Raw genomic sequence first — 22,565 nt, forward strand, 5'->3', positions numbered from 1 at the left:
ACCCAGGCCAGCGGGGGCATTTTAAAGGTCCATAGAAGTTGCGCCGTAAAAGTCATTGGCGCTCCGGTTTAAATTTATAAGGCCCAAGCAAGGGGGGCCACTGTCTACGGAGCCGAACTATGGGGTCACTGCCCCAGCAAATCCTTGACAGTGACAGAAAACAACTTTTTAAGGCAACTCATGGGTCTTCCCCAAAGCACCCCTCTAATTCCATTAAGGCTGGACCTGGGTGTCGTCCCTATAGCTGATCTGATTGCCCTCCGCCCACTCCAGTACTGGCGACGGCTTTGGAGCACGCCAGAACTTGAAAACATTAAAGAGGAGCTAAAATCAGTCATGTTAATGAGGGGGGCTGGGAAGACCCCTTGGTTGACCTATATTCGGGACTCATTCCGCAATATAGGGAGAAATGATCTGTGGACGGAACTGAACAGGCCTGTTTAGCTATCTCCAAACAATCTCTAACTCTGGCCTGGACTGGTAATAGAATGGAGCTTCTAATTCAGTCTATAGTCTCCACTTGTCTTACTTCCAGGTTCCTGGACGTCAAACAGTCCTATAGTTTGGAGCCTGGTCTTGATATCATTTAGCCCTTAGCAGCCAAGAAACTGTTTCTCCAATTCAGGCACGGGACGCTTCCTCTCGATGTGTTTACAAACAGGTGGGCGGAGGATAAAAAGCAGTTATGCCCGGTTGCAAAATTGTAGAAGAAACTGAGCTCCACGTGATTTTTTTTTTGTCCTGCATATAGGATGGCTAGGTCTAAATGGATTCTCCAACTTTGTAGGAATCTGGGTATTAGAAGTTATAGTGTGGCCTATATGATATTTAAATATGATACCTGCCCAGTTTTTGTTGTTACAATCGCCAAGTTTTTATTCGCAATGTGGTGTAAACGTAGGCGTCACATGATAGGCTGTGTGGAGAATTCGGATGCTCTTTAATTGTGATATGATTCATTATTCTTAACACCCCCTGTACCTCTCGATTCTTCTTACATTTTTTAATTTTTTTTATCTTTAATCTATTTATTCAGGTTATTTTTTAAGAAATTGTTGTTCAATATGCTTTTAATGATGCCCTTGAACGTAATATTAATGCACGTCTAAAGGCCTCATGTCCCATCTCTGCCCGGGTGTTTGATGCTGCTTCTGATACTAGGTAGCTGGGATTGTATTTGATATCTGTTAGCGTTTTTCTTATGCTTATTTTTAATTTCTCCAATTTTATTATTCCCCAGACCGTCCCTTTTGATGATGTGCTATTAAAATTATAATGCATTATGTACATTTATGGCTGTAACCTGCCAAAATAAAGTGTTACTGACTGACAGACTTTAACCAAACAGGACATAGGCTCCAAAATAATATTGTCTGTCTGTAGCAACATTGAGTCCCACTTGAGACAGAAGAAAGAATTTCAGAGCCAGCTCTGAAGTTTTATTATGTTATAGTAGTCAATTTGTGGGACACCCCCCGCGCCGCACGGCCACCAGCTGATGCGTGTGCCCCTCCGCTGTGCGCTGCCTCGCTGCCTGTCTTGCCTGCATTGTGCTTGAGTTCCCTTGTCTCTCCCCTTGTTTTGCGCCACCTGCAATTTGTGCTTGTTTCTTCATCCCCCAGTCTTTTTTTGCCCGTGTTTAGCGTGTTGGGAAGAATCTGTGCTTGTTTTTTCTTGTCTCTCCCCTTGTTTTGCGCCACCTGTAATTTGTGCTTGTTTCTTTATCCCCCAGTCTTTTTTGGCCCGTATTTAGCGTGTTTTGTGACGAATTTGTGCCTGTTTCGCCGTCCCCGGTCCTGTTTCCCGCCTCCCTCGCCGCCCCCGCTTCCCGCCACCACTTGCGACCCCGCCCCTTTTTTCCTTGTGTTCCCTCCCCGCTCCCGCCTCCCAGCTGACCCGCCCACCCGCGCACTTCGCCTTAAATGGCGACCGTGCGAACGCGCAGCGGTCACGCGCAGCGGGCGCGCCGATTGTGCGCCGAAGGCGCGCCAAAGGTAAGCCCGTCTGCGCCCGTCCGCGACCGGACCGCGACCAGCGCCAGGACCCCTGGCCCCCACCGACGGAAGCCGACCCGACGAACCTACAGCGCCGCCGACCTCAGCGCACTCAACACCGGCCGATTCCCAGGATGTCACCGAGCCGCCCCAAAGCACACCCACGGACCCTTCAGCTGCCACGCCTGCAAATTCACCTGCATCCGGACCTTCCCTGAACCCACCAAGCCGAACTCCAGCAGCACCCACCTCAAGTGCATCCTGCTCAACACCCGCTCCGTCCACAGACACGCCGTAGAACTCTGGAACCTGCTCGACACCACCACCCCCGACGTTGCCTTCATCACCGAGACCTGGATGAACACCTCCTCAGCCCCAGACATCGCCATCGCCATCCCAGAGGGCTACAAGATCACCCGGAGGGACCGAAACGCCAACCAGACCGGAGGAGGCATCGCCATCATCCACAGAGACACCATCCGCATCACTACCAACACCGATGACACCCTCACCACCGCTGAACACCTGCACTTCCAGATCCACATCAACCCGAAGACCACCCTCAGAGGCACCCTGATCTACCGACCCCCGGGACCACGCACACGATTCAGCGAGGACATCGCCGACTTCATCAGCCCGCACGCTCTCCCCTCCGCCGACTACATCCTCCTGGGGGACCTCAACTTCCACCTGGAGAACAACAACGACCGCAACACCATCAGCCTTCTCGACAACCTCGACAACCTCGGACTCAAGCAACTGGTGACCACCCCCACCCACCTCGCCGGACACACACTCGACGCCGTCTTCTCATCCAGCAAAGACGTCACCTTCAGCCACGCAACAGGACTCCACTGGACGGACCACAGCTGCGTCCACTTCACCTTCAGAAGAACGACGATCCACCACCACCAGCAACAGGTTGCTCGAAGAAGCTGGAACAAGATCACAGCCGACCAGCTCACTGCTTCCCTGAGCCAGCACCCTCCCGCCAACTCAGCGAACCCCAGCCAGGCCGCCGACAACCTCACGAAATGGATCAACGACTGCGCGGACGAACTCGCCCCTCTGAGAACCCCACCCAGCCGATCATGCAGCAGAAAAACACCATGGTTCACCGACGAACTCAAGAGCTCCAAGAAGAACTGTCGAGCCCTCGAGAAAGCCTGGAGAAGGGAACCAACGACGGACAACATGAACACCCTCAAGCTCGCCACCCGGAAACACCACCAACTGATCCGCGCCACCAAGAAAAATGCATACAAGGACCGGCTGGACAACAACGCACACAACTGCAAGGAACTCTTCAACATCGTGAAAGAGCTATCCAACCCCAACGCCGGAAACAACGACATCACCCCGTCGCAAGAACTCTGCAACTCCCTCGCGTCCTACTTCCACAACAAGATCACGGACATACACAACAGCTTCAACAACCAACCAACGCAAGCCACAACCGCAACGACGCCACCCACCACCACCCTCCGCACCTGGACCCCGATCAGCACCGAAGACACCATCCGCACCATGAACTCCATCCACTCCGGATCTCCGACTGACCCCTGCCCTCACCACGTCTTCAACAAAGCCGACGCTGTCCTCGCACCCCACCTGCGGGACATCATCAACACCTCCTTCGACTCCGCCACCTTCCCTGAGAGCTGGAAGCACGCCGAACTCAGCGCTCTCCTCAAGAAACCCACAGCAGACCCCACCGACCTCAAGAACTACCGCCCCATCTCGCTCCTCCCGTTCCCGGCCAAAGTCATCGAGAAGACCGTCAACAAACAGCTGGCCGCCTTCCTCGAGACGAATGGATCCCTCGACCCCTCACAGTCCGGCTTCCGAGCAAACCACAGCACCGAGACCGCCCTCATCGCCGCCACCGACGACCTTCGAACCCTGATGGACAACGGAGAAACAGCGGCCCTCATCCTCCTGGACCTCTCCGCGGCTTTCGACGCTGTCTGCCACCGCACCCTAATACAGCGCCTCAGCAACACCGGAATCCAGGAGAAGGCACTGGAATGGATCACCTCCTTCCTCAACGGAAGAACACAAAGAGTCCGCCTACCACCGTACAAATCAGAGGCCACCGAAGTCATCTGCGGCGTCCCTCAAGGATCCTCACTGAGCCCCACCCTCTTCAACGTCTACATGAGCCCCCTCGCGGCCATCGCACGCCAACACAACCTCAACATAATCTCCTACGCCGACGACACCCAGCTGATCCTCTCCCTGACCAACGACCCCGCCACCGCCAGAGCCAACCTGCACGAAGGGATGAGAGACGTGGCCGAATGGATGACGACCAGCCGCCTGAAACTGAACTCAGACAAGACGGAGGTCCTCATCCTGGGCTCCACGCCCTCCGCCTGGGACGACTCCTGGTGGCCCCCCGCACTGGGCACCGCACCCAAACCGACAGACCACGCACGCAACCTGGGCTTCATCCTGGACTCCTCCCTCTCCATGACCAGACAAGTCAACGCCGTCTCCTCGTCATGCTTCAACATCCTGCGCATGCTACGTAAGATCTTCCAGTGGATCCCCACCGAGACGAGGAAGACGGTCACCCAAGCCCTCGTCACCAGCCGTCTGGACTACGGCAACGCCCTCTACGCCGGAACCACGGCAAAACTCCAGAAGAGACTCCAGCGGATCCAGAACGCCTCGGCGAGACTCATCCTCGACATCCCCCGACGCAGCCACATCTCCGGACACCTGAGAGACCTGCACTGGCTCCCGGTCAACAAGAGAATCACCTTCCGACTCCTCACCCACGCACACAAAGCCCTACACGACCAAGGCCCGAGCTACCTCAACAACCGGATCAACTTCTACACTCCCAAGCGCCTCCTCAGATCAACCAACCACGCCCTCGCCGCCGTCCCCCGCATCCGAAGAGCGACAGCAGGAGGAAGATCCTTCTCCCACCTGGCCGCCAAGACCTGGAACTCACTTCCGACCAACCTGCGCCTGACCCAAGACCACCTCTCCTTCAGGAAGAAGCTCAAGACCTGGCTGTTCGAGCAGTAGCGGCACCCCCCCCCCCCCCCCAGCGCCTTGAGACCCTACGGGTGAGTAGTGCGCTCTACAAATGACCTGATTGATTGATTGATTGAATTTCTTCATGACTGTTGAATCAGCCATATAGGTCCCCTAATCTCACTGTTAAGTATGTGATTATGGATTGAGTTGAGAGAGGCAATTTAAAGGGCACTCCTGCCAGCATATTGTTTCTCTAGCACCACCAGGCAAATAATTGCTTAACTAATCCATTTGATTTGTCACCCCAGTCCTAAGTCTCTAGGCTCCAAGAAATCCTGCAGTGTTTCATGTGAAGATTGAGTTTGCCACAATGTGGGTGCACAAAACCATGTAACACTTTAGTGAGGACAATTGCATGGTTGCTGTGAGCCTGTTTATGTTATGTTATGTTATTTAAATTTGTAACACACGCAGATACTCGTAAGTGTCCCGGCGTGGAGCAAAGAGAAGTGAGCATCAGATAGTTAGGCGAAGAGAAAAGTTTTCAAATTCTTCTTAAAGATGCACGTATCCTGGATATTCCGAAGTGTTGAGGAAGAGCGTTCCAGGCAGCCGCCGCTTTGCTTGCCAAGTAGCTGCCTCCAAGCCTCGGACGTTGGCAGCGGGGGACCAGAGGCAGGCGCTGGGACAGAGCGCGCAAATAACGAGCTGGGGTGTAAAAGGCAAAGCGTTTCTGTAAATGGGTTTAGATTTTGGTACGGTCCCAGAAGATTTTCACCCACTACCAGAGCAAAGGCAACTTCTATAATATTTCAGAAATCCTATTCTCTTATTAATGAAATGCAAGCCACTTTTATGGCCACTTCATATTATGTGCATAAATGGAAGCTTCGCGATTTTTCAGGAATGTGGCATGAAGTCATCCACCTATAGTGAATCTGGTGCTCTTATTCCTATATTCTGCCTATAAGTACCAGGCACTGGCTACTTTACGTGGCTCTCCTGCTGGATTAAGGGCATAGCTTGATAGCAAATTAAATTAAAAAAAATAGAAGCATGAGGAGCAAGCAGATAAGGGTGAAAGAAAATTGTACGTAAGCGGGACATGCCATTCATCTTTTTGCCTCCATTTGGTCATTTTAAAGTTTGTAATTGACTATGGCAGAGCAGATTTAAGAGATTATACAGATGAGTATCTAGCTCAGCATTGCCCCTTTAATTTTATGTTTCTTATATTTAGTTATCAGACTTTTATAATGCCCCTATGTTGTTTCAAAGTGACTTGGGTGAAATGAAGGAGTGCGGTGGATAAAAGAAGCTACATGAAGAAAGAGTAGCTGAATGGGTGGGTCTAGTCCTTTTTCTGAAGTTTAGGAGGTTGTATTTATTTTGCAATGTGGCAGGACAGCTTTGTATGTGATCGTGTTTTTTATAGTTATTTATTTACAATAAAATAAAAAGATGAAAAAGAAGGCTGGTTGGGAATAGATGTACGATAATTTTGATGTGATGCTACATTTTTACTTCCTTACCACTGATTGAATGCTTCTTTTATGCACTGCATACATAATTTTTTGCTTTTGTTTTCTACTTTTTATCATGTGTTCACTCAATTAAGGTCTGTCCTCTGTTTACCACAAAATTTGCCTGGTACTGAAAAAGTTTTGGCAACATACCATATGCATCAAGATTCAAGTTTTGGTTGGCTTTAATGTGCCTTGCTTTTCTACAGGAGCTTTTGCGTCTGTTTGGCGTTCCGTACATAGTGGCTCCAACTGAAGCTGAAGCCCAGTGTGCTATCTTGGATCTCACTGATCAGACATCTGGGACGATCACTGATGACAGCGATATTTGGTTGTTTGGGGCACGGCATGTTTACAAAAACTTCTTTAGCCATAACAAATACGTGGAATACTACCAGTATGTTGACATTCATAACCAGCTTGGTAAGACATTGTGTGTGCAGTCAAAGGCAATAATGGAAACTAGAAGTGCTTTGTTTAGAACATGTTGCAGCTTGTGACTTTAGCTGGGACTGAGAGTTTCAATTTCACCTTCTGGGCATTCATTGGGAGCTGTCTTCCAGAACACTTTGTAATCATTTAATGGAACATGGTCTATCGTATCAAGAACGTGCTCTGATGGTACTGATAGTCTGGTCAAAGGGACGTAATATAAGTCAAATTGTTAAATGCTTCCTCAAAGTACATAGTCAGAGGCTCATCACAGCAGTCAGTAAGAATCCTCTTTTTTGAGCTCACGTTTATCTAATTGTTTAGTTATTTTTTTCCAAACTTTGAATTAAAAAATATATATTAACGATCTGTGTGCTTGCAGCACACGAATCGCTCAATTGACAGTGTTATATTCTGATAGATACATCTGCCAGTGGATTCCTCACCTTGTGAATATCCCCCTTCTCCAGTATTACATCTTTCATAGATTCACATGCTTGTATCTTCCCCGTCGTCATGGTGGGAGTCTCACGGTAACAGAATGACCAAGCAGTATCATAGAGAAGAAAAACTGCATAGAAAATCCCCATAGGGGCTGTATTATTTGGTAACCAGACCATATCTTTGTTTGGACCAAAAGCCAGCCAATCAGCATTGCTGCCCTGCCCTCACACTCCCCAGCAGAAGCTTCCTGCCTCAGATTTCCAACCGCCTTCGTGTGATAAGGAGTCTCCCTGAGCTCTGCTCAGTTTTCTTCTGTTCCTGAGTGAACTTTTGACCTTTTGGAATCTTGTTTCCTGTCTTCTACATTAAGGTACTGTGTGTACTTATTTCTCTTATAATGGCTGACGGCTCTAAAAAGAGGCTGTTCAGGCCATGCAGGTCCTGTGGGAAGGCCAGACTGTTCTCTGAGGACCCACATGAGGACTGCCTTTACTGTCTCCACCCTAAACACCTGGTGAAAGACTGTAAGTTTTGTAGAAAATTTTCTGACAAAACTAAAAGAGACAGAGAGGCTAGACTACTGTTATGGCTTCAGAAGAAGAAGGCCACATCAGGCTCAGATTCTGAGGAGGGATCTTCTCATTCAACTCCCAAGAAAAGAAAGGCTTCTGTTTCTGTGGAGAGAGTGGAGTCTAAAAAGAGTAAAACTAAGGAGAAATCAACCGCATCTCTTCCTATTACTCCTGTGGTGAGACAGTCCAGTCTTAAGGAACCTGGGTCTGCACCCTCTACCAGCTCGCTGGCTCCTGCTCCAAGATCTGTGGTGAAGACTTCGGCTCCGTCAACGACGACTTCGTTGACGACTGTGGCTTCGTCGACGATAAGGTCTAAAGCTACGTCGACGACTGCGACGTCTACGATTACAACATCGACGAGTAAAATCTCAATGTCGACGAACAGGCCGTCGACGACGACCACGACGACTCCGTCGACGACAGGTTCGACGTCGAAGATGTCTACGGGGGCCCCGTCGACGAAGGTCCCGTCGACGAAGGTCCCGTCGACGAAGGTCCCGTCGACGAAGGTCCCGTCGACGAAGGTCCCGTCGACGATGGTCCCGTCGGCGAAGGTCTCGTCGACGATGGTTCCGACGACGGTGGTTCCGTCGACGAAAGTCCCACCGACGATGGTTCCGTCGACGAAAGGCCCGTCGACGACGGTTCCGTCGACGAAAATCGTGCTTTCTTCCGCAAAAGCATTCAAATCACCGCAGTCGAAGACCATGATCTCGATCCGGTCTTTTCAGTCTACAAGGGGTTCATCTACCATCAGTGAAGCTGCAGAGTTCACCTCGTGGACAAAGATTTCACCTTTGCCGCCGTCCTCATTGCTAGAGCAGGACTCAGATGGCGAGGAGTCCTCAGGTGCCGCCTACAGTCCTTCTCAGCTGCAGATAAAGAGCCAAGACACGGATGAAGAGGAGGTTTATTCCTTCAAGGACAGACCACAATCTTCCAGATATGAGTCATTTCAGGAATCTGGTGCTTATGATGAAGAAGAGGAGGAGCAGCATGAGGACTCGAGGGAGGAAGATCATCAGGAGACGATGTCTATACCCCTCAACCTTGTCTCTGATCTTAGGTTGATGTTGAATGACTACTACCGTCGCTTCCCAGAGGCGAATTCCTCGCAACCAGCTAGGCAGACGCCTTTCTCTCAGACACCTGCAGCACCTGCTCAACAAGAACAGGGGGTGAGATCGCCGCAGGTTGTTACTATAAGGGACGACCTTACGGAATCCGACGAGGATGAGCAGCCTGAAGAAGGAGAACTCGTTCAGGATGCTTCAGGACAGGAATGGGACGAATACATTTTACCATCGACTGCATCGCCTGAACCACTCAAATCTACCTCCCCTCCTCAAGATATCGGAGGTTTTCATGATCTCATGGAAAGGGCGGCCAAAAGATTCAATCTGGATGTTGAGGTACAACAAACGGATTGTTTCTTGTATGACTTCAAAGATGAAAACAAGAGGTCGCTTCGCTCTATTCCAATTATCCCTCACATCTGGGAGGAGGGTCTGAAGATCTTGAAAACACCTGCGTCTATTGCGGTCTCAGTTCCCCGCATTGACAAGAAATACAGAGCCCCAGAGTCCACAAAAGCCTGCCTCATTGGGCACCCCAGGCCTGAATCAGTTGTGACGCAGGCGGCACAAAGAAACTCTAAGAACCCGGTGGCTACTTCCCTAGTGCCACCTGACAAGGAGGGAAGGAGAATGGATGGAGCAGGTAAGAGGTTTGCAGTCATGGCTGCCTCTACCATTAAAGCGGCAAATGCTATGGCACTGCTTGGACGATGCAACAGGCAAATGTGGTCTGATATTGCACCCATACTTTCTGCTCTTCCAGAGGACAAAAAGGAGGAAGCGGCAGCCATACTTAAGGAAGGCTCTAAATCTGCTGCCGAATCTATCGACATCGCCATGGATATTTCGTCCATGGCCTTCAGGCAGATGGCGGGAGCGGTTTCGCTTCGCAGACAGGGCTGGCTCAAGGCGACGTCTTTTCGTCCAGAGGTACAGGCGAAAATCGTTGATATGCCTTTTGACGGTGAAAACTTATTTGGAAAGCATATCGATGAGGCGTTGCAAGGCATAAAATCGGACACGGATACAGCTCGAGCGCTGGGATCACTTCAGCAAGGAAGGTTTCAGTCCTTTCGGAGGAGAGGTTCAAGAGGTCAATTTAATCAAAGATCCTCTTTTCAGTGCAACCGATATCAGCCGTACAATCAGCAGGGATATCGACAGTATAACACTAACAACCAATTCAGGTCCTCCAACTCCTCTTACCAACAACAGTCCAGAGGCAAATCTAACGCCAGGGGGAAACCTCAGCAGTCTAATAGACGTCAATGATTTCAGGCCGGCGCTCCCCACACAACGGATCCACGACAAAGACCACTATCTGTCTCAATTTTACAACAACTGGATGTCCATTACATCGGACAAATGGGTTTTAGATGTCATAAGCAGGGGCCACATTCTGGAATTTGTGGAGATACCTCCGGATCAACCCCCAGTACTCAGGCTCAGCAAACATCGCCAGGAAATGCAGAAGGAAGTTCTCTCGCTTCTGCAAAAGGGAGCCATAGAGGAAGTGCCGCAACATCTCAGAGGGAAAGGCTTTTACTCGCATTTCTTCCTCATCAAAAAGAAACAAACCCGGAAATGGAGGCAGGTATTGGACTTAAGGGATCTAAATCGATACATAAAAAAGATACCCTTCAGAATGTTATCGTTACAAGAAATTCTTCTACTGATAAAACAAAACGACTTCATGGCCTCCTTAGATCTCATGGATGCGTACTTCCATATTCCAATTCTTCGGAAGCACAGGAAGTATCTCAGATTTGTTGTGGAGAGTCGCCACTTCCAGTTCAAGGTCCTGCCATTCGGACTCAAGTCAGCCCCGAGGGTATTCACCAAATGCATGGCCCCGGTGGCAGCCCATTTAAGACTGCAAGGGCATTACATTTACCCATATCTGGACGACTGGCTGGTGACAGGTCCATCCTTCAGGGAGGCAGAAACATCTCTTCAGAGCTGCATCAGGCTGTTTCAGCGATTGGGCCTGAAGACCAACTTAGAGAAATCCTCGCTGACTCCGGCCAAGGGCATCCAGTTCCTGGGGGCATGGATATGCACCAGTGCAGGGAAAGCCTACCCTTCCGAAGAACGAATGGGAAAGATCATGAGGCTAACGGCAGCTCTTCAAGCAAAAAGGTCCACTTCCGTGAGGATATACAAATCCATGTTGGGGATGATGTCATCCTGCATCCCTCTGGTGCCAAACTGTCGGCTTCGAATGAGGCCTTTGCAGGAACAACTGGACGAGCAGTGGGCCCAGGCCAAAGGTACCTTCGAGGATCGCATTACCATCACGAGCCATATGAAGGTGGCAATGTCATGGTGGAAGATTCGAAAGAACTTGGATCAAGGCTTGAGCTTCATTCCTCTAGATCACGACTTCATGATGACAACGGACGCTTCGCTGAAAGGATGGGGTGCGCATCTTCAGGAGCTGGAAATTCAGGGCCTTTGGTCAGACTGGGAAGCTCAGCTTCACATAAACATGTTGGAGCTCAAAGCGGTGTTCCTAGGTCTTCAAGCATTTCTCCCCAGAATACGCCAATCGTCAGTACTGATCCAAACGGACAGCACCACTACCATGTTTTACCTACTAAAGCAGGGCGGTACGAGATCCAAACAACTGTCGACATTGGCGCAAAGAATCTGGAAATGGCTCATAACCAATGGAATTTCAATTCAGGTTCAGCATATTCAGGGAGTCCTCAACACACGGGCGGACGCCCTGAGCCGTACTACCAAGGCGATGCACGAGTGGGAACTACACCACACTCAGGTTCGCCTCTTGTTTCAAAGGTGGGGCACTCCCACATTAGATTTGTTCGCAACGCAAAACAACTCAAAGTGCGTTCAATTCGCGTCCAGATACCATCAACAGGGCTCCAAGGGAAATGCATTCCTCATGGATTGGACAGGAAGGTTTGCATACGCGTTCCCTCCCTTCCCGTTGATACCGCGAGTACTGCGCAAAATGAGATTGGAACCGTGCCGGATCATACTGATAGCACCAGCCTGGCCGAGACAGGCGTGGTTTCCAGACCTACTTCTTTTGTCGAGGGGCGAGAAAATCCAGCTCCCGACATTTCAAGACCTCATCTCCATGCAAGAAGGGCAAATTCTGCATCCGAATCTACAATCTCTAAAATTGTCAGCATGGAACCTCACGAGCGGGAGTTTCAAAATCTAGACATTTCACAAGAATGCAGACATGTTCTCTCACAGGCTAGAGCTGTATCAACAAACAAAACATATACAGCGAAATGGACACGTTTCTGCCATTGGTGCAGCAGACAAAACTTGCATCCGTTTGAAGTACCACCTGAAGGTATCCTCCCTTACCTGCTGTCACTATCTAAGGCAGGTCTGTCGCATGCCTCGGTCAAGGTACACTTGGCAGCAATATCGCGCTTCAGGCGGAAGCCAAATGAACCATCTCTCTGGTCCTCCAGGATAATAAAGGAGTTTATCAAGGGACTTTTTAGGGTTTATCCACCCATCCAACGCCCTCCTGTGCCGTGGCACCTCAACACAGTACTATCACAGCTTATGAGGCCTCCTTTCGAGCCTATTCACAAGTCAGATTTGCAGTTCCTGTCATGGAAAACGGCCCTCCTTCTCGCCTTAACATCAGCAAGGAGGGTTAGTGAAATCCAGGCCTTTTCAGTGGAGGAACCCTTCTTACAATTTCGTCAAGACAGGGTTATCCTAAGGACAAATCCTACCTTTATTCCCAAGGTGGCAACATCTTTTCACCTCAATGAACCCATTATTTTGCCTACTTTTTTCAGCAATCCTTCATCGGAGGCAGAAAGAGCCTTACATTCTTTAGACATTTCCAGATGCCTAAAGTTCTACATTGAAAGGACAAAAACGTTCCGCAAGTCCAAGCAATTGTTCATTGCTTTTGAAGGGCAAAGGAAGGGTCTTCCTTTGTCAAGACTGAGTATTGCCAGATGGATCTCCGCAGCTATCCTGAAATGTCATGAAAAAGCGGGGAAGCCGCTAGATTCTAAGGTACATGCACATTCCACAAGGAAGATGGCAACTTCGATGGCCTTGTTTGCAGGAGTGGCGCTGCCTGACATCTGCAGAGCAGCAACGTGGAAGAGCGTGCACTCTTTTACGAGACACTACTGTCTGGACACTGCGTGGAAAGAGGACACGGCAGTGGGACAAGCTGTTCTGAAACGTCTTTTTCAGTAAGGTATGACATAATGGCATGTTTTGTTGTCTATGCAATACTTTGATTTATGTGTCAACATGCATTTATCGTATTTCTTATATTATGATGTGTATTGTTATACCTTTGTCTTACGGCAGAGCTTCCTTTTTTAGTTCTGTCCTGGAAACGCTACTAATTTGGTGAGCACTGCTTACTACTCTGATACAAGCATGTGAATCTATGAAAGATGTAATACTGGAGAAGGAATTAGTTACTTACCTGTACACTATAGTTCTCCAGTATTATCTTTCATAGATTCACATGCGCCCGCCCGCCTCCCCGTTTCTCAGGCAGATCCTGTTTCTCGGTATTTATCCATGTCTCTCACTCGGGGACGGAAATCTGAGGCAGGAAGCTTCTGCTGGGGAGTGTGAGGGCAGGGCAGCAATGCTGATTGGCTGGCTTTTGGTCCAAACAAAGATATGGTCTGGTTACCAAATAATACAGCCCCTATGGGGATTTTCTATGCAGTTTTTCTTCTCTATGATACTGCTTGGTCATTCTGTTACCGTGAGACTCCCACCATGACGACGGGGAAGATACAAGCATGTGAATCTATGAAAGATAATACTGGAGAACTATAGTGTACAGGTAAGTAACTAATTCCTTGCGTCAGCAACTTTCGGAAAATTCTTTGTAGCACGCCGGCGTGGACGACGTCATAGGAGCACGGCATCGCGCGCGACTCTGTCTGACGTCACTGACTCCTTATTAGGCCTACGTCGGCGTGATGACATCAGTTCCCTTTTTTCCGCGTCGTCGACGCTAATGGTTTCTGGGATCTTCTGTGATTCAGATAGTGACTTTGTAACTATTTGTGTGTTACTGTTTCTGTTCTTCGTCGAAGATGTCGTCGAAGAAGACGGGATTCAAGCAGTGCGGCTCGTGTGCCCGGATGTTGTCGATTACCGATCCACAAGAAGATTGCTTGTGGTGTCTGGGTTCGGATCATGATGTCAAGGGCTGTCGATCCTGCTCTAAGATGAATCCTAAGGCTCTGCGGGAACGGGAGGCAAAACTTCTTCTGGCCAAAGTTAAAGGTAAAGAAGCCAAGAGATCTTCGAGGTCAAGATCTAGACGCTCGAGATCGAAGCCGAAGTCAAGATCGAAGTCACGATCGAGGTCGAGGTTGAGGGCCAGGTCGGAGTCGGCGTCAAAGTCGGCTTCTGGACATGCTTCGGGATCCTCGAAGAGAAAGCACAAGAGGAAGAAGCCTAGTTCTCGGCATCATTCGGGGTCGCCGTACTCGAAGAGGAAGTCTTCTCGAAGACATCATAAGGGCTTTGTGTCTCCTTCTCCTGCTGGTGAGCCTGAAGGTGGAGCCTCGCCGGTACAGTCTCGAGAGCATTCCCCGGATCCGGAGCTAGGACCGAATCCGGTTTCGGGTTCGTCTTCGGAGCATGAAGAGGACGTGGGAATTCCTCAGACACCGGCTCCGGAGGATGACCTGGAAGGTCAAAAGGATCAAGAGGAGCCGAATCCGGAGCAGCCTCCTTCGGAGCAGCCATTGGGTTCGTACCCTCCCTTTCCTGGTCCTGGTCAGGACCCTTTGCATTTCTTAAATGCCATGTTTGGTGTTTATGCGAGGGCGATGTACCCCACTGGAGCACCTGCGAGGCCCGTGGGTCCTTTGTCATTTAACTTGGGTGTCCCGCAAGCTTATGCTCCGGCGCCTTTTCTACCATTTATGCTGGTGCCATATCGTCCTTGGCTCGGTACGGCGCCGCCGAGGTCATCAACTCCGTTCACAGCTTCGCCGGCTCCGGAGCGACCTCGGGATTTGGATTGGGGCTCGACGCCGGTTCCGGCTTCTCAACCTCCAGTTGTTCCAGTCCCTCGTTCGACGCCGGCTCTGACTCCGTCGGAGTCATTACCGGATCCGACGACTTCGGTTCATCTGGAGTGGTCGAGGCGTAGAGACCAGCGTCTCTTGGAGGAGAAGGAATATGGTGACCCTGAAGTGGAGGAAGGCGAGCTTCAGGAGCAGGAGGATTGCTTTCAGGATCTGCATAGTGCAAGTAGCCTGGAACTTTCTCCAGAATGGGGGTTGCCTGTGGTTTCGGACGCACCCTCTAGGGATGTGGTGCCATACCATGTAGTTATCAAAAAGGCTGCAGAGTTTCTATATTTGACTTTGCCTACAGTGGAGTTCAAATCTAATATCCTCACGGAGGTCTTACATTCGCCTTCTTCAATTGTTGAGCCGACTCTGCCATTCACTGAGGCTCTGGCTGAACCGATTTTAGAGGTCTGGAAAAAGCCTTTGTCTGCACCTGCGGTGTCCAGATCAGTGGCGAGGCGATATAGGGTGGCACCTGGTGACCCTGAGTTCTTGGCTTCTCATCCTTCGCCAGAAAGTCTGGTGGTGCAGGCCGCTTGCTCGAACAGGTCAGCAGGCTCTTTTCCCCAGGTTCCTGGAGATAAGGACTCCAAGAAATTGGATCAAGCTGCTAAAAAGGTTTTCTCCTCGGGTAGCATGGCTTTGAAATCTACAAATGCTACATGCCTACTGGGAAGGTATGTGCATGCCTTAATGGATTCGGTAAAGCAGTTGTTAACTAAGCTTCCGGAGGAAGACAGGAAAAACTTCAATGAGGTTGTCTCGGACACTCAGGCGGCAGCCCGCCAGGTTATTCAGAGTGGCATGGACACGGCGGACTCTGTGGCTAAAGTGATGGGTTCTTCAGTGGCCACCAGAAGAGCCGCTTGGCTAGTCTTCAGAGTTTTCCGCAGACGTTCAGGCTACTCTTATGGATTTGCCTTTTGACGGCATTGGCCTCTTTGGAAAGAAAGCGGATGCGGCATTGGAGAGGTTCAAAGATAGCCGGGCGACGGCTAGATCTTTGGGCCTGCAAGCGAAAGGCTCTACCACCAGGAAGTTCAGGGGCTTTGGGAGGTCTTCTTTTCGTCCCTTCAAACAAAGCCAACTACAGCAGCAACAACAGAACCCTCTGTATAAGTCATATACAGAGGTAGATAAAGGGGTCGTGGCCGTGGACGTCAGGCCTCCTCCTCCTCTACTTCCTCCTCTAATACCCACCCCCCACCTACAACAGCAAAGCAGCCCTAGATCCGCCATTCTGGATCATGCGGGTCCGGTAGGGGGTCGGCTTACTCATTTTCTACGGGATTGGGAATCAGTTACATCAGATCTTTGGGTTCTCAATCTCGTAGAAAATGGGTATGCACTTCCTTTTCAGGAGTTCCCTCGCAATTACCCTCCTTGCCAAGGTTATTGTTCGGAAGACCACCTGCTTCTCCTGTAGGAAGAAGTCCTGGCACTGTTCAGAAAGGGTGCGATAGAGGTGGTTCCAGAGCAGGAGAGGGGTCAGGGGTGCTACTCCCGGTATTTCCTGATCCCCAAAAAGGATGGCAGACTTCGACCAATCCTGGATCTCAGGATCTTGAACTTGTATCTGAAACAGGAAAAGTTCAAGATGCTCACTCTTGCGCAGGTTCTTCAAGCGCTGTTGTGGAAGAAGACTGGATGGTGTTGATCGACTTGCAGGAAGCTTATTTCCACATCCCCATCCTGAAGTCGCACAGGAAGCATCTCCGTTTTACGGTGGGGTCGCAACACTACCAGTTTGCGGTCCTTCCGTTTGGACTTAGTACTGCGCCTCGAGTTTTCACCAAGGTGATGGCAGTGGTGGCAGCACATCTCAGGAGGTCGGGGATTCCTGTATTCCTGTATCTGGACGACTGGCTGATCAAAGCGGAGTCGCCAGAGAAGGTGCTCCTTCATCTGCAAGAGACAACTCCGTTGTTGCACAGGTTGGGTTTTTCAAATAAATGTACCCAAGTCTCATCTGGTGCCCTCCCAGCGCAACCTGTTCATAGGTGCGGTACTGGACACTACTGTTTGTCGTTCATTCCCTCCACCTCAAAAGATTTGCGACATTCAAGAAATTATTCCTTTTTTCTAAAATGGAGCGGTTGTTCCAGTCCTGAAGGTCCTTCGTCTGCTCGGTCTGATGGCTTCTTGCATTCTGTTGGTCAACCATGCACGCTGGCAGATGAGGGCACTCCAGTGGTGCCTCCGCAGCCAGTGGTATCAGCACAACGGAGATCTCAGGAAGTCAGTGATGATCTCCAGAGAAACTGCAGCGGATCTGTCTTGGTGGGGCGTGGAAGACAATCTGTCTCAAGGAAAGCCTTACCAACTGCCTCCATCGGTGGCCACAGTGATAACGGATGCATCCACTCTAGGGTGCGGTGCTCATCTGGGGGATCTGGAGGTCGAAGGTCTTTGGTCTCCAGAGGAAAGGTTGTTTCACATCAACCTTCTAGAGTTGGGGGCGATACGTCTGGCGCTCAAGGCCTTCCTCCCTTCCCTTCGCAGTCAGTCGGTTCAAGTCCTGACGGACAACACGACCGCGATGTGGTATGTAAACAAACAGGGAGGAGTAGGGTCGCAGTGTCTCTGCAGAGAGTTCTGAACGTGCGTGCAGACGTTCTCTGCCGACCACAAGTGGAGGCTCCATCCGGAGGTTGTTCACGACATCTTTCAGATGTGGGGGACTCCTCGGGTGGACCTGTTCGCCACTCGCGAGAATGCTCACTGCCTGTCATTCTGCAGTCTCCAGTATCCGATGCAAGGAGCTTTGGGGGACCTGTTTCAGTTGAGTTGGGGAAGTCAACTCCTTTACGCGTATCCTCCCATACCCTTGATTCCTCGGGTTCTGAGGAAGATTCGCCAGGACCGGGCCCAAGTCATATTGGTCGCCCCGGATTGGCCAAGAAGGGTGTGGTACACGGACCTACTCCACCTCTACTCTCACCCGCCGCTCCGTCTCCCGTTCAAGGTAGATCTCCTCTCTCAGATGGAGGGGCAGGTTCTACACTCCCACCTCCAGACATTACACCTTCATGCCTGGAGATTGAACGGGCAACCTGATTTCCTTTTCTCTCCCTCACGATGTGGTGGATGTCATTCTTTCGGCCAGGCGTGACTCCACCAAGTCCATCTATTCGTATAGGTGGTCTAAATTTGTTGTTTGGTGTAGGGAGAAGGCTATTGACCCTTTGAGGGCTCATTTGTCCGATATTTTGCAGTTTGCTCTTTCTTTGGCGCAGCAAGGATTTGCTGTTGCCACAGTCAAAGGTTACCTTTCAGCGTTGTCGGCATTTCTCTGTTTGCCGGATCAGCCGTCTCTTTTTAAATCTCCAGTGGTTTTGAGGTTTCTGAAGGGCCTCACTAATAAGTTCTCTCCTTCTCCATTTATTGTGCCTCAATGGGACTTTAGTCTTGTCTTGACATTTTTGATGGGTTCTCCCTTCGAACCCTTACACAAGTGTCCTGTGAGGCTTTTGTCTTATAAGACGGTCTTCCTAGTTGCGATCACCTTGGCAAGGAGGGTGAGTGAGCTTCAAGCACTTAGTTCTAAGCCCCCATTCCTGACCATTCATGCTGATCGAATGGTTCTTAGGACCAGGGCTGCTTTTCTGCCTAAGGTGGTAACTCCCTTCCATCAAGGACAGTCCATTACCCTTCCTACCTTCTATCCTCCCCCTCACCCTTCCAAGGAGGAAGAGAGACTGTACCGTCTGGACCCTAAGAGGGCGGTGTCCTTTTATCTTGATAGAACAAGAGACTTTCGAGTGGATAACCAGCTGTTTGTTGGTTTTGCTGGCTGCCGGAAGGGTAGAGCGGTGCACAAGCTCACACTTTCCAGGTGAATAATTCTGTGCATCAAGATCTGCTACTCTCTGGCGGGTAAGGAACCTCCTGAGGGTATAAGAGCTCATTCTACCAGGGCAAGGTCTGCTACTTCTGCATTGTCTAGAGGTGTACCTGTTGAGGACATTTGCAGAGCCATAACTTGGGCCTCCCTCCACACTTTCGCGAAGCATTACTGCTTGGATACCGAGGTGAGGAGGGACGGCCACTTTGCGCGCTCTGTCCTCCAAGATTTCTTGGTGTAGCAGGGTGGACACCCTCCTCTGGGAGTGGGGACTGCTGTTGGACTCTATTCACAAGGTGAGGAATCCACTGGCAGATGTATCTATCAGAAGAACAAGTTACTTACCTTCAGTAACGCTTTTTCTGGTAGATACAGTATCTGCCTGTGGATTCCTCACTGACCCACCCGCCTCCCCGTTGTCCACTCTGCTATACCTGAGTTTATGTATTTTTATGTATATTTATATTTATATGTATATATATTGGGTTTTTCATACCTTTGCTACGCACTATCTGTGCAGTTTTGAGTTGTATGTACCCGCTACAAGATTGCTGCATCAACATTGCATCTTGGGACTTGTAGGCGCAACCATCCCAGGCGCGCCACACAAATTGAAGGTGTTGATTATACTCACCTGTGGGCGGAGCGGCACGTCCGCAGAGAGATGGGGCGGGATATTTATATCCGAGAGTGAGCGCCCTCATCTCATTAGCACAACAGGCGCTGAAGAGGCAGGAGCCGAAATGCATACGCCTTATATTTTGCTGTGCTGTTTTTCCTTGCTGGTGCTGTGAATAAAGTCCTCCTCTGTTTCCCCAGCCGGGCCTCATCTCTTTCTTTGGAGGAGTGTGTTCTTGGACTTGTCAGCGCGAGTGACCAGTATCGCGCACATGAGGCCCCCACACCACAAGCCTGCCTCGGTCCTATTGGTCTCTGCTGCGGCGGACTTTGCTTTTGTTTCCAGGTTATTGGATGGACCTTGGCTCACCTCCACACACCGGGATGGATTGGAGCGGTGTTGCAGTTATTAACTGCACGCTGGGTGAGGCATACTTATGCTTTACCCCAGCGGAGATGGATCCCTGTGACTTTGGGGGTTGGTGTGGTTATGGGGACTCAGGGGACTTTGCTTTGTGGCCCAGCTATTCAGGGGCACACTTATTTTGCCCCGCTACAAGATTGCTGCATCAACATTGCATCTTGGGACTTGTAGGCGCAACCATCCCAGGCGCGACACACAAATTGAAGGTGTTGATTATACTCGCCTGTGGGCGGAGCGGCACGTCAGCAGAGAGATGGGGCGGAATATTTATATCCGAGAGTGAGCACCCACATCTCATTAGCACAACAGGCGCTGAAGAGGCAGGAGCCGAAATGCATATGCCTTATATTTTGCTGTGCTGTTTTTCCTTGCTGGTGCTGTGAATAAATCCTCCTCTGTTTCCCCAGCCGGGCCTCATCTCTTTCTTTGGAGGAGTGTGTTCTTGGACTTGTCAGCGCTAATGACCAGTATCGCGCACATGAGGCCCCCACACCACAAGCTGGCCTCGGTCCTATTGGTCTCTGCTGCGGCGGACTTTGCTTTTGTTTCCAGGTTACTGGATGGACCTTGGCTCACCTCCACACACCGGGATGGATTGGAGCGGTGTTGCAGTTATTAACTGCACGCTGGGCGAGGCATACTTATGCTTTACCCCCGTGGAGATGGATCCCTGTGACTTTGGGGGTTGGTGTGGCCATGGGGACTCGGGGGACTTTGCTTTGTGGCCCAGCTATTCAGGAGCACGCTCATTTTGCCCCGCTACAAGATTGCTGCATCAACATTGCATCTTGGGACTTGTAGGCGCAACTATCCCAGGCGCGCCACACAAATTGAAGGTGTTGATTATACTCACCTGTGGGCGGAGCGGCACGTCAGCAGAGAGATGGGGCGGGATATTTATATCCGAGAGTGAGCGCCCTCATCTCATTAGCACAACAGGCGCTGAAGAGGCAGGAGCCGAAATGCATACGCCTTATATTTTGCTGTGCTGTTTTTCCTTGCTGGTGCTGTGAATAAAGTCCTCCTCTGTTTCCCCAGCCGGGCCTCATCTCTTTCTTTGGAGGAGTGTGTTCTTGTACTATGTACACTATATATATGTATATCTGCTGTCATTGGTCCGTCCGGATGCCTTGAAGGCACGGAAAAAAGGGCGGAACTGATGTCATCACGCCGAAGTAGGCCTAATAAGGAGTCAGTGACGTCAGACGGAGTCGCGCGCGATGCCGTGCTCCTATGACGTCCTCCACGCCGGCGTGCTACAAAGAATTTTCCGAACATTGCTGACGCAAGGGGGATATTCACAAGGTGAGGAATCCACAGGCAGATACTGTATCTACCAGAAAAAGCGTTACCAAAGGTAAGTAACTTGTTCTTTACTCTCCTGTGAGTTGCTGGAACTTTGCAAATCCAGAATCGGGTAAAGCGGTGTGATACCTAAAGTTTAATATAAATACTTCATTAGTAAATATGTTTTTTGGAAACAACACTAACAACCGCAGCAGGTAAAACTCTCTTACAAATAGAGGAATTGGAGAAGCAACTTCATTCAGACAAGTTTAAATCCCTTCCAGTGCTGGCCACCCAGTCTCTAATTTTTGGGGAATCAAATGGAACCTTGCATAGTGTAATTGGATTTAGGTGGTGAAAAGAGGAATCCCTTTTCAACCTCCAGAGGCTTCTCAGCCAGCTCAAACTGTGTCCTTTTCTCTGGTAACTGATTCTGTGCCCAGACCAGACCTGGCAACAGACATGACTGGGAGTCACACATGCAGTGGATCTGAGGGGTGGAGTTTCTCCATAAATAGAGAGACATTTCCTCACGTCCATTTCCTTCATTTTTAGAGCCCTACTTCTACCACCAGGCAATTAAAATACACCAAATCAGATTTTGAACTTGCTATGCTTAACCAAAGGAGATGATGGACGGAGTGTTGAACAATGCAAGCACTCACCCCCAGTCAACTGATCTGGGTTTAATCCATCATCATTCTTTAGCTCACTCCGCCACTCCAGTTCAGACATGGCCATATGCAAATCAGTCTGACCCCGTGCCTCATGGGAACAGTCCAGTCCGAACTGCCAAGCAAAACTTGCTATGCTTCGTCATCGTCATAATCCACAATAGTGGATGTCACGCGCAAGCCCAAAGATCCCCACTCGGTAAAGTACACTGCATGACTAAAACACTCAGAGCTGGCATTGATACTGAGGAGCAATCAAGAGTGCATGAGGAAGAAGGAGGCTCGCCAGTCAGAACACTCAGCTCCTGAAAGAAAAGTTTGGCAGTCGACAACTAGCAGAGAGTGCTCATGGTCGAAAAGAAAAAGAAAACCCTCATGGCCAAGTGGAGGCTCTACTCCTATGAGTATATGGAATCCCAGGACAGCCTTCTCAAGGGAAATTATCAGCAACACCTATTTAAAGACTGCCTTGGACACAGCAGACAAATCTGCATGAGGACCACATGCAAGAGGCATGCCTGGCTATGAGTGTAGGCTTTCAAACAATAAGTGCACACGGCAGTGTTGAGCATTCCATTTAAAGGGGGAAAGTCTGTTTGGCCCATAAGTGGACGAGTC

General features: G+C 50.0%; 2 protein-coding genes across 7 annotated transcripts in view; one reads left to right on the forward strand and one right to left on the reverse strand.

Annotated features, from left to right (window-relative positions):
• The window catches only part of LOC144773109 (betaine-homocysteine S-methyltransferase-like), a 656,112-nt gene that overhangs the window by 629,864 nt on the left and 3,683 nt on the right, over positions 1 to 22,565 (reverse strand). The window lies entirely within an intron of this gene.
• The window catches only part of ERCC5 (ERCC excision repair 5, endonuclease), a 212,442-nt gene that overhangs the window by 98,995 nt on the left and 90,882 nt on the right, over positions 1 to 22,565 (forward strand). Inside the window, exon 12 of the mRNA XM_078657970.1 lies at positions 6,718 to 6,931. Coding sequence (XP_078514096.1) covers positions 6,718 to 6,931 — 214 coding nt within the window. The remainder of the gene's footprint in view (positions 1 to 6,717; positions 6,932 to 22,565) is intronic.

Source organism: Lissotriton helveticus, chromosome 8 (genome assembly GCF_964261635.1).
Source record: "Lissotriton helveticus chromosome 8, aLisHel1.1, whole genome shotgun sequence".
Lineage (NCBI taxonomy): Eukaryota > Metazoa > Chordata > Amphibia > Caudata > Salamandridae > Lissotriton > Lissotriton helveticus.